The 13,352-nt window shown below is 30.0% G+C and overlaps 1 protein-coding gene across 1 annotated transcript; it reads left to right on the top strand.

Annotated features, from left to right (window-relative positions):
• Positions 1-232: 232 nt before the first annotated feature.
• LOC110692258 lies at positions 233-988 on the top strand. The gene has a single exon (XM_021869257.1). It carries the CDS (start codon positions 233-235, stop codon positions 986-988), a length of 756 nt encoding a protein of 251 aa, XP_021724949.1.
• Positions 989-13,352: the final 12,364 nt, after the last annotated feature.

Here is a 13,352-nt window from a genome sequence, read left to right as displayed (position 1 = left end):
GTGTAATCAACTTAAAAAGACCAAGGACCTACTCTTAATAAATTGTTGACAATTTGACCTTCCCATGAGAGAAATTACATCACAAAAGGGTATTTTCGTCAACAAAAAAAAACCAAATAAATACCCTTTCTCCATCCTTCTGCAATCCACCATCCCCCACAACAAAAAAACACACACACCCAATTTCACCATTTTCTCTCTCCTCACAAAAAAAGCTTCAAACTCACCATTAATGGAGCCTGAAACTCTCCTCAATCTCTATGATACTTATTGGTTTGACCATGATTTACTCACCAAGAAAAAACCCACTAAATTTCAAAAAATCCCAGAAATACCCTCATCAAATCCAGAAATTCCAACTCTTCCAACAATTCAAACCAAATCAGCTGAAAGAAAAATCAGCTCAAATTCTTCTCCCCAAAAAAAACTAAGTGATTCTTCTTCTGCATCTCCAAATTCTGTGCTTTTTTCCCCAAAACTTCAAACTATATTTTCTGGGAGAATTTCAGCAGATTTTGAAATCCCAGAAGTTACCGTTACAACCCCAAAAACTGGGTGTACACCATTGAAGGGTAATTTGGGAAGAATAAAGAAAAAGAAGAATTTAAGCAAAAGTTTATCAGACCTTGAATTTGAAGAGCTAAAAGGGTTTATTGATCTGGGTTTTGTTTTTTCAGAAGAAGATAAGGATTCAAGTTTGGCTACTATTATTCCTGGATTACACAGGTTAAAAAACTGTAGCGAGCATACTCGCGAAAAGGGTAATGATATATGCAGCCGTAATGATACCGATAACGATAACAATAACAATAGTCATGACAGCAGTTCAATTTCAAGGCCTTACTTGTCAGAAGCATGGGAAGAATTGGAAAAGAAGAGAAGAGAAAACTATGTGTTTAATTGGAAAGTTCCTGCTCCTGAAAATCAAGTTCAAATGAAGGATTATCTCAGATTTTGGGCTCACACTGTTGCTTCAACTGTTAAATAAATGATAATGTTGAGTGTTTTTTTTTTTTTTTCTTAATACAAAAAAATTGGGTGTTTTTGTAATATAATCTTTTTCCCCTGTAATTTTGTATGTTTCTATAAATAGTAACTCTCTTTTTTTATCATTTTGTTTGGGTAATATTTCTTCTTGCAAAGTTGCAATTGTAAATACAGTACATAAGTACATTGTTACGTAGTACATCTTTACCAATAGATGTCACTTGTGTTGGGCTCGATTTTGATTCAAATTTGTTACGGAGTATTAATCATCTCGAATTCTAAAAAGGATGAATCAGTTTGATTCTATATTCTCTGCGCGTATTGAATTAATATTAAATTATTTCGATAATAAAAAAGTAAAATTAAATAGTGGAATGAAATTTATTTTTGTTTTAATCTTCTCAATGAGTTCAACTGAATTTTAATCTTCCTAATTTAGAAAGTTCTTTGTTTAAAAATCAAGGTCTGCTAAAATGATTGGTCAATAGTTTTGAAAGGAGTCATATACTGAAGAAATTGTCAAATATTCCAGTTGGTTGACCATAACTAATCAAGGATATTATAAAACAATTGTTAGACGACAAGCTTGTGAACCATGCAGCTGTTGAGACTTGAGATGAAAATTAAAATAAATTTCTTTACTCAGCAGCTTGTAATGAGACATCTATATACTACGAAGTATATTTATAATTATATTAGTACCTAATACCTAATACATCCTTCGTCTCCTTTCATTGACTTTGTTCCATGCTGCAAATTTTAAGCCTTATTAACCGGAAGTAGGCAAAGGTGGTGTGTCCTGTAAACTTGCTTCTATACACTTCACATACATGTGCCGCTATTTGAGTTATACATTGTATACTACGGGTCTGTTCTTATTGACTGAACTCAGCTGATGAACTGAACTGAACTGAACTGAACTGAGCTGAACTGAACTGAAATGAACATTTTATAACAGAAGGAAATTAGGAGCTGAAATGAACTGAACTGAACTAAACTAAACTGAATTTCAACATAAGAGAACATGCCCTACCTCCGTTAATTTTTAGTTGCACTTTTGGATTATTATTTGTGAGATATAAAATATTTCAAAGTTGCAACTAAAAGTTAACGACGGTAGGCCGGTAGTACATAATTTGGATACATGACGTGACCACGATATGTTATGTACACATTTACGGAGTATTTCACTATGACATTTTGCACAAGCTCTGTGAGTTTATACATGGTAATAACATTCATACATGTAGTTAGTGCTTTATATATACAAGTTATTTTTATATGTTAGAAACATATGCTAGTCTAGATTGTGTGCATCATTGCCAAGCATGCACAACTGAACACATAGTTATTTAAGTTGTCTATAAAATTTAGTGTGATTAAGCTCATTCTATAAAAATATATACGCGCTTTTAATCCATGTTTGTATAAACATAAACATAATTTGCTAGTAAGCATATGAGATATCAATTAATTTGAGCATTGTGCTCTAAAATTTACCCTTATTTATTCAAACTCACATTATAGATAAGCTTGAATAATAATCTATTTCTCTTTATTCAAATTAAAGTGTCTAATTCTCTAGAGAATTCCATGCCAACAAGATGCCACCTAAGCTATTATAATCATGGAAAGTCGCTTTCAAAAGTCCATTTAATTTCTTTGGATTCTTAATTTGAGAACCTCTATCTAGGTCACGACTAGTAGTGTTCTCATACTCATTACAAAAATTTGGTTGTTTTATTAAAAGATAAGGATTTGGGTGGCAGAAAAATCAAGGTCCACTACTTAGATTAAGTGTGGTTGTGACTTTATGACATGGATTCGAGGCTTTATATATGCTCAACTAAACCATAAATTCAACTAGTACAAGTATATTCCTTCTCCCATTTCCCCATTTTTAGATGGATGTGCTCTTAAATAATCAACTAATGCAAGTGCGCTGGATATTGCTAAATACATAGCGAATAATAACTCATACATGTACAAGTATACTCCATCTCACAATTCAATCCCTCATCACTCCAATAATAAGTTGGGTAACCCGATTGACTCGATCTAATCTGATGATCCGTTTCCAATAAATAGAGTAATTTGCTAGGTTTTTAATTTTTGAGACAAGTGTCTTACTTGTTAGAGTAGACTTCATAATTGTCGTGTTATTTAATTAATGATGGGAAATAAATCTTATATTAGTAGAGTAGAAGTTAGTTTATTTATCTTACATGATCTAATGCTGGGAAGGAAGTTTTACATTGGTGTAATAGAAAAACTATAACTCGAAACAAGTGTATAAGTATAAATATTTAAAGCTGGATCAAATTTTTATGGAAGTCAAGAACTTTGACCTCGAATGAACGAGCAACATATTTAGATTACGGCCTTGTTTGGGAGAAAGCTGAAAGCTGAAAGCTCAAGCTGATTAAGTTAGCTGATTTTGACTAGCTGATTTTATTAACTGATTTGACTAACTTATTGTGTTAGCTGATTGTATAAAAGTGTTTGGTAAATAGCTGATTACTTAAAGCTGTTTGAGTTTGCAAAATGACCAATAAGGACATTAGCAAATTTAACTTTGAAGAAGTAGTTATTTCATAAATGATATATGTATTTATTGTTAACAAATTTACATGGTAGATATAATTGGGCATATAATTTTATCAATGATATTATGAGATAATTTTTGTACATAATTCATTTTATGAAGTTGTGAAATCATTTTTTATATTTTTTTTTTGAAAGAAGATCATTTTTTATATGAACATTGCAAGAATAATTTTATATTAACAATAGTGAATGCACAACATCAATGAAATCGAAAAAAAATATTACAAGCTGAACTTTGTAATGTTACAATGCAAACAACCTTTTGATATTGGAAAATGAGAATGTCTATTAAATTAAAAAAAATCTATGTCTAAGAAATACGCCGTCGTCTTCTGGATTGCCTATTTGCCATCCGATGTATAATTTTTTTTCCTGATATAATACATATATAATTTAGATAAAAAAAATTAACGTATATATAATTCAAAAGAAAAAAAATCACATAATTAAAAGCCAAAACAGTTAATAAGGCACATATATAGTTTAATTAAAATTTTAAAAAAAAAAAAACAGAATTGTTCTGGGTAACAACTAACAAGGATTTCGAATTTTTGTTAACATGAGATAATTTTTGGGGAGGAGATAAGGATTGCTAAAATTTGGATTAAAATAGATAATTTCTTTTAACAAAAAAAAATGCATGACAAATATAATAAAATAAACTGAAAAACAATAATCAAAACAAAGAAATTAAGGAAGAAAAAATACAAGTTAAGCAAATCAGTTCTTTGAAAACGTTGGGTTACCCAACGTTTTGGAAAACAGCTTATTGAGGTAAATAAGCTTATTCAATAAGCTTACTACCAAACACTTGTATTAACTTATTTGACTAATCAATCAGCTAAAGTTGGTCAAATAAGCTAATATAGCCCCAATAAGCTAACTACCAAACAAGGCCTACGGATAGTTTGATTGCTCGTACCTTGATCGGTCGTGAACTCAAATGTATCATGTTGACAAACACAAACATGTTTTTTGATTTATTCTCCCAATTGGGTGAGTGTATAACCAAAATGTAGTTTCCTATGAATAATTAAGGAATATAATCTGTTCATTACAAAATCAAATTATCTTAATTGATTAATCTTCAAATGGTGACCCTTGACCACAAAAAAATTTAAACATTATAAATATTCATGACCTCCAATTATTAACTTAATTTAAATTCTTTTTTTTCTTCCAATTTTACTATTTTATTCTCATTGTTCTTAAGTGTTCTCATAGAGAATCAATTACTTTGCTATAGTTAATCTATATTTTATCATAGTTGGCCGACTTGTTAGTTGTTATCAGTTTATCACTAAACTAGATGCCACAAAGACCAAATGTTACGACTTATTTGACCGTTGCCTAGATCACTAACCTATAAATGGTCGGTTTTCAAAAAATAAGGTATATACAACTCATGTTTATTTGTTGAACCATTGGACCAATTATAATAAATTTACGAATTTTCATAAGCGCCTACCCACTATTTAAAGCAAGATCAACATTCTTACGAGCGTTTGCATACCATATTTAAAATGGCAAATGGAAATCCAAAATATAACAAAGTGGGTCCATTGTCAATGGTCAATAGCCAATCAGCATGCAACAAATATATCAATATATCAACAGTTATTGATGTTTCAAACAATGATAAAAAAATTAAAATAAAACAACAACATTTATTCTGCAAAATAAGCATTTAAAATACTTCTTAAAGTGGTATTAATTTGGAAATGTATATGTTTAATTTAATATTTCTACTTTTAGTTTTCTTATCCAATGTCTTGTGGTATTCGTTAGCTTTGCCTTTATACAATAACTAGGTTAGATCCCGTGTCATGCACGGTAATTTCAATATTTATCATTTATCATTAGTTTAATACAATTATTTTACTATAAAAAATAATATCAAATTGCAAAATAGGATGAAAGTTCTGTAATTACGATTTTTTTAAATCATTAAAGAAAACGGAGGAAGAAATGCATGCACGACTAATAAAAATAACTATGGATTACATATTTACATTACAAAGTTATAGATAAGATTACATTATTGTATTATATGACTTTGTTCCCATCATAAAATAAATAAATAAATAAATAAATAAATCTTTGTTGAATGTGTAAAAGTGAATATACTTGCCAAATAGAAAAGAAATATTATTGTAAAGTAAGTATTAAATTAAATACTTCTCTAAGAAGCTTTGAAAAAAAAAAAAAAAAACCCCGTTTGGAGGGAAAAAAAATATTAACCAGGTTATGACAAGTGTCATTTCTGGTTTCGCCTTTAGTATAGGTATATTGATTGATGATGATTATTGATGTTTCAAACAATAAACATGATTTCCTTTTACAAAAATAAACATAATTAATATGGAATAGCATAATCATGATTGCAGTTACTGATATAAAAGCATATAAAATGCATTTTAAATTTGATACTAATTTTCCATAAATAACTTTAAAAAATGTCAATCTATACTTGCATATTAAAAAGCGATTCTAATACAGTACAAGATATATGACACATCACCATAATATGTCATATCATCCATTGTCTTATAAACATGTTTCAATTGCAATAAAAATGTTCATCACAAGGTTTGAATACAAGATCAATAATGTAACAACTAAATTAATGTTCCTATCATAACTATCTTTTACTTATGTCTCATATTCAATACACTAAATACTTTAATTTATACAAGACATCAATTTGAGAGCGTTATTTAATTTCATTAATTATTATTGTCCACTTATTTTTTGTAATTAAATAGTTTATGATTTTATAGCTCAAATAATATGTATTGATATTCAAAGCAAAACCCGGTGCATCGTCCGGGGCCACACACTAGTTTATATTATTAAAGAAAGGTTGTGTAACAAACTGATATGCATTCTATTAATGTCAAATTATATTTTTTTAAAGTTAAAAATCACATCATAAATAAAACTTACATATGCGAAAAGAATGAATTGTACCCTATAATTAATTAGTCAAATAGGGTGTTAATTAAGGGCATGTTCATATTTACTGAATTGAGCTGAACTGAACTGAACTGAACTGATTGGAGCTGAACTGAACTGAACTGATTGGAGCTGAACTGAACTGAACTAAGCTGAAATGAATATTTTATGAGAGAGGGAAATTAAGAGCTGAACTGAACTGAACTGAACTGATTGGAGCTGAACTGAGCTAAACTAAACTGAACTGAACTGATTGGAGCTGAACTGAACTGAACATAAGTAAATATGAACAGGCCCTAAGTAAGATTTATTTGTTTTTTTTTTTAAAAAAAAAGTAAGATTTATTCATATAATAGGTTAAGCCCCGTGCAATGAACCTTTGTTAAATTTTTTTGAGAATAATATAATAAAATTTTACTTAATATAATGACTCGAGTATTTAAAATATGGATTGGAGTATATTAAAAATAAATCAAGCAAGAGAATATATTTAAATTATTGTACATCTAAAAAAATTCTCTCTCCTCTCATCTCCTCTCCTCTCCTCCTCTCTTCTAGGGTTTCTCCAAAATCTTGGCCTCTCTTCTAGGGTTTCTCCAAAATCTTAGCCGTTTAGGCCGGAAATAGTCTAATTTCCTTCCTTTAATTCTATTTAGTTTTGCAATTTGAATTTCAATAAATCCACACAAGTAGTGTAGATATTCGTCCGTCTCCCTATGGTGGAGTGTCTCCCTATGGTGGAGTCGTTAGTTTTCGTTAGTTTAGTTGTTTGTTTTTGTTTAGGGTTTGTTTGTGTGTTACGGTTCATCAAAAAAGTAATCATCTTTTGCCCTATTGTTAGTTCTTTGGTAAAGATTTGTTCGGGATCGCAACGGTTGTCAAATTTTCAAATGCGTTCAGGCGAATCAGATGAGAATCATCCTTACGGCTACAACAAATCGTTAGACCGTCTCTCTGAAAAGGAAAACGATCATATGTAGATGCCGGATCTTTTCAACGATGCTAGATCTTTTCAACGATCATAGCTCTAATGAAGGAAAACCTAATTTGATTCAATTTTATGTATTTGTTAATTTAGATTTCATTTGTAGATGCCGGATGGCTTTTTATTAATGAATTGATTTGTTTCAAATATATATATATATAATATATATATAATAGTTATAAAGGATTTATTATTATTACAGGAAAAGAATTATATTTTATATAAAACAAAGGTCATGGTTTTACAGCTAATATATAAAAAACAAAGGTCATAATTTAGATACAATTTTTTTTTCCTTGAATGATTTTTTTTCTTAAAGAAGGTACTTTTGGAGAGAAAATTTTTGTACTGTACAACATTCACAAGTGTCTACTTTGTTTCGCTTTTAGTAGTATGTAATAGATGTCTCGTAAATTTTTATTATAGCCCTTTTAAATCTTGCTTATTCATAAATAAAATAAGTTTCATTAGCCCTTCAAAGTTGTTAAAATACTTTGTATTATTTAATGAAAAAATAACATGTGTACAAATGTGATGTTAGCGATTATTACTTTAGTAATAATTAAAGTAATTAGCTTAAAAACTTATGTGATATGACAAGCTAATTAGACAATTACCTTGTCATTAGAGTTGCTCTTTTATAAATGAAAAAAAATCTCATAGTTGAATTAGGCCCTGTTCACTTCACCATAAAAAAATATTTTAAAAATAATTTTTGTTCAGTAAAATTAATTTCAGTTCAGTAAAATTATTTTTCGTTCTATAAAAATAAGTGCAGTTCAGTAAAATTAGGTTTTCTTAAAAAAGAATTATAATAGAAAATCAATAAAAAAATAATTTCAGTTCAGCATAAATAATTCCAGTTCAGTAAAATTAATTTAAGTTTAGTAAAAAATAATTTAAGTTAAGCAAATATAATTTTGTTTCAATTAAAATAATATCAATTCAGCAAAAATAAGGTGAAATAAACGGGACCTTACTTTATATATTTGTCCATCTACATGATTTTTTAATGTACCTTCTTTATTATTATAGCTAGGTTATTTTTACAAAAATTAATTTGTTAGTCAATTTACTATATTAGTAATGTTCCCATGAAAAGAATTTGTATAATTGTATTCCTATTAAGTTCACAAATAATGTCATCATATTAATTTACCCATGCATTAATTACAATTTGATATTTATCCATCTCAATTACACCTAATTATGCTTCAATGATTTTAAAAACAACTTGACAAGTACTCTTTATGTCCTTATAAACTAATTATAAGAGTGAGAGATAGCTCAATTGGTTAGAAGCTCCTTTCTGACCTAGGAATCTTGGGACCGGTTCTCATCACCTATCCTTATGACTTTCTAAACAACATTAACAAAAGAAAAGAGAAAGGGCAATTTGGTCATTTCATTTCTATATATATATCAATATATGTGCACTTTTCTAGTCCTCAAAATTAGAAGTATTTGTCATATTTTCCCGTTAGGCTCTATTAGCTCCTCCAAGGCTCCAATAATGGATAGCATTGAACCAGAGAATACCATCCTAAACTTAGACTCACTCTGGTTCTTCTCCAACATCTTGCAACCCGAAAATCTTCGAAAATCTTCCTCTTTTGTACAAAAACCCATCACCAATAACCAAATTTCAAACCATACCATTCCAAATTTAGAAACACCCTCATCAACCACACCAAAAACTTCCTCTTCCCTGAAAAAGATCATTCCTAGCAAAGCCGACAATGCCGGTATCCTCGATATCGATAGTCGTCAATCCCTTAGAGCGACGGAGGAGGGACGAGAGATGGATAGATTGTCTAAGATGAAGCGAAGAGTTAAGAAAAGCTTGTTGCAAAAACAGAGTAATACATGTAATGTTGAAGGTATTAATGATGGTGATGCTATGAAGAAGCACTTGAAAACTTGGGCTGTTGCTGTTGCCTATACAGCTGTTTATAATACGAATTCGTCCATGATTATTGCTTGTTCTTGAGATCGTTGATGTATTTTTTTTTTTTTTTTTCTGTTTGTCCAGAATTAGTTGTCGCATTACTAATTTAAATTAGATTATTAATGTGACAGTTAAATTTGGGCCGGAGTTGACGGGGTAATACCATAAATTGATTTTTCATGTCTAGAACTACTACTAATTCATTCAATTTGTTATCTTTTTATAGTCTAGTTTTAATTTATTTGGTATGTAAGAGTAGTTTGTACTCATCCAAATTTTGAGTTCATCACATTCATTGTATTTCTGGAATTTTTTTTGAAATTTGAGTTTTAAAATTTAGTTTAATTCATCTTCTTTTTTTATGGTAGGGATACATCAATTCCCTGACTATGAAAGTCAAAGTATCTGACTTGAAAGCTAAACTCATTAAATTAATATTTATGTTCACAAAAAAAAAAAAAAATTAAATTTATATTTCCAATTCATACGTACTCTGTATGTAGCTGGTTACATCGTGTGGTCGAGGTTACTTATTCAGCGATTACTCGGTCGGTCAGGGATTACTTAGTTAGGTATTACTTGGTCGATCAGATGTTACTTGGTTATGAGTTATTCGGTCAGTCAGGGGATACTTAGTCGGTCAAGATTTATACAGTCGACCAGGGTTACTCAGTCGATCAGGTGTTATTCAATCAATATTTTGGCATGTATCAGCCGGCCAGACAGAAAATGCACGGTTTATTATAATTTACATGTAATATTTATTTATATTTATAATTATTATATGGCCTAAAATCGTTTATTGTGTAGTGGCCTAGTGGGTATAATTTGTGGGAAATGTTAATGAAGACATGATATTTTTTGGAACAGTTAATTGAAACTATTTGGAAATGATGTTGACTTCACAATTTCGATTAATTAAGGCAATAATACATACCGGAGTATGTGGAATTATACCATATAATATGATACAATTATATTCAATTCATATGGGAGCATCCCTTAAAATCTTGTGAAATAGTCAACATTGATAATGCTTCATCTACTACAAATAATATTAATGTAATGTCTTTCTAGTTGGTAATATTCTCATTATTAGCTGTTGGCCTTAAGCTATTATCAATAAAAATAAATTAAAAAACAAGAAAACTGACAACTCAAGACTTCAAGTCGATTATATAGAAAATATGATCCATATTTATATCACTAACATTTGAAGCCTAAGTTGTTCTTCGTTCGTGTTAGGATCAGGAGGCTCACAAATCGTGCAATTGATCTGCTACTAACATTAGGGTATAACAGTCTCCTAACCCTAGTCAACTAGCCGCGTGTTTCTAAAGAGATACTATCTCCGTTTTTTTTAGTTGACATGTTTTGACTTTTGCAGAATTCACATACTTCCCTTTGACCGTGTTTTGTGGTTTATACATGATGAAAAATACAGTCATGTGAAATCTTGTTAGATTCGTCATGATATATATTTTCAACATATCAAATTTTCATAATTTTTGCTTTTCGGTAATTAAAGATATGAATGGTTGAAGTTGTGCGTTAACAAACGTGACTATAGAAACGTGTCAACTAAAAAGAAAAGGAGGAAGTGCGACTATGTATAGTACACTATTGTATACCACATGGTTGATTGTGTCATAGTCTTGCTTGCAAGTTGCAACTCCCCTCTAGCGTCAGGGTACACGGTTATGTTTATGTACCTAGAACTTACATAATCGTGTAGTTTGCTTCCATGCCTTAACAAGCCTCAAACACCTCATATGATCATGCTATCAAACCCCACGATTGTTCCCTTCTACAAACGCTCTTCCTAATCAAACCATCCTTCTAAACCCAACACGTCAAGTCTCCAACCTTAAAATTCAATTATAATTACTAAATATATAAACTAATACATTTAGAAAATTTACAACGAATCATATCGAAAATTTCTATATTTTTATATGTTTTTATTTATATGCTTGGTAATATATCTAATCATTAAGTTTTTATAATCATAAATTTATTTCTAGGTTTTTAAAATAAAAATGTATTAATACTATTTATGTATAAACGGGTAATTCCATGTTTCTCTTCTCGATAAAACATGAAATACATCTCGAAGAGGTAGTTTTATCTTTTCATGTAAATAGTTGGGGGTATGTTGGTCTTTCTGTATATTTGTCAATTATCACATGATTGAGTTCGGTAACAAGGTTAACTCGGTGAGTTGGGTAAGGAGGTTCATTGAGGAGTTGTACGGAGTATTAACAAAGTGACTACCAATATTAGTTTAAACTACCAAGTGAGGGTAATTAGGGGTAGGGGTTCCCTTATCCTCCCCTCCACTTCAAGTAACTGGCCCATAAATATTAAATCAAAAAACCATGAGGGTTGAGGTAAGATAAAAATATTGTTTATCTAAAATTTAGCTTAACTCATAATTATTTTAGTCTATAGTTAGATATCAAGCCATGTCAAATATTAAGTTGTATATAACAAATTGGGTATTTGTTGGGTTGGATGACTTGGATCGTTTATTGGTTTCAAGTTCGGGTTGATATTGGGTCTGATATACGGCCTCATTAAGTCCATAATACTGGACTTTGGCTGGCCCAGTCCAATATGATCAGCCCAAACGTTTATGCAATCTTGCTTTGAGAATGTGACTAAATGACTATTTGTAGTTTTGTACCACTATATAAGGAGTTTCAAACTTTCAATAATAAGCTTAAAAAACACAGATAAGTGGGACAATCATTGTCGTGAAAAGTGGAGTTAAGGCGTGACACTTACATTTTCACTTTTGTTTACTTTAATTGCAAGCAAGAAAAAAAATCTAAATCATCTATGGTTGCTTAGGTATGTGAGAGGATTCTGTTTGAATGAGCACAATTTCTTTGCCTTTAAAGAAAAATCTGAACTGAACTGATTGATGGATAACTACTCGTATTACATAACGACATATACAATCAAAAGGTATTCATCTAGTCTCCGTTGTAGATTGTAAAAAGTACTTTTTAGACATTGAGACAATGTAGCTATGGAAATTAATGTTGTCTACATGTGTTGTGGAGTGCTCATGAGTTTTTACTTTTCATGATCTTTATATTTTCATGTTGTTTTTGGGTTATACGAACAATATACGGAGTACATACTCAATTCAACAAATCCTACTTTCAATTTAATAGTAATCTTCTTTTTGTCCCTTTAGCAAAATATCTTGTTTATTTATTTTATTTTATTTTTATCTAGAATAAACTTAAATCTATTTGATTAAATAAGTTGTTAAACTTCATCTTAAACATACTTCAATTCATGATTACACTTTGATATCAAGCGTATATAATATAATATGACACTTAGAGCTTGTTCATATTTACTGAACTGAGCTGATGAACTGATTGGAGCTGAACTGAACTGAATTGAACTGATTGGAGCTGAATTGAACTGAACTGAATAGAGCTGAAATGAATATTTAATGAGAGGAGGAAATTAGGAGCTAAACTGAACTAAGCTGATTGGAGCTGAACATGAACTGAATAGAACTGAAATGAATATTTTATGAGAAAAGGAAATTATGAAATGAACTGAACTGATTAGAGCTGAACTGAACTGGATTGAACTGAACTGATTGGAGCTGAACTGAAGCTGAAGTGAACAAGCCCTTAAGGCCTGTTTTGATTGATTGAACGAAGCTGAATTGAACTGAAGTGAACTGAATTTATTGAAGCTGAACTGAACTGAATTAAAATATTTTCTGAGAGAACAATTGAACTGAACTTACTCCGTATTAAAACTGAACAGAAATGAAATGAAAATAATCCAAAGAGAACAAGCCCTTAAAATCTATTTAAATCATTTTTACATCACTATCTT

This window comes from Chenopodium quinoa, unplaced genomic scaffold (genome assembly GCF_001683475.1).
Source record: "Chenopodium quinoa cultivar QQ74 unplaced genomic scaffold, ASM168347v1, whole genome shotgun sequence".
In the NCBI taxonomy this organism is placed as follows: Eukaryota; Viridiplantae; Streptophyta; class Magnoliopsida; order Caryophyllales; family Amaranthaceae; genus Chenopodium; species Chenopodium quinoa.
The sequence above is the reverse complement of the archived record's forward strand: the minus strand, read 5'-3'. Positions and strand labels throughout refer to the sequence as shown.

Excerpts from the sequence above, each read along its gene's own strand:
- LOC110692258 (XM_021869257.1), top strand. The coding sequence starts at position 233 with ATGGAGCCTGAAACTCTCCTCAATCTCTATGATACTTATTGGTTTGAC.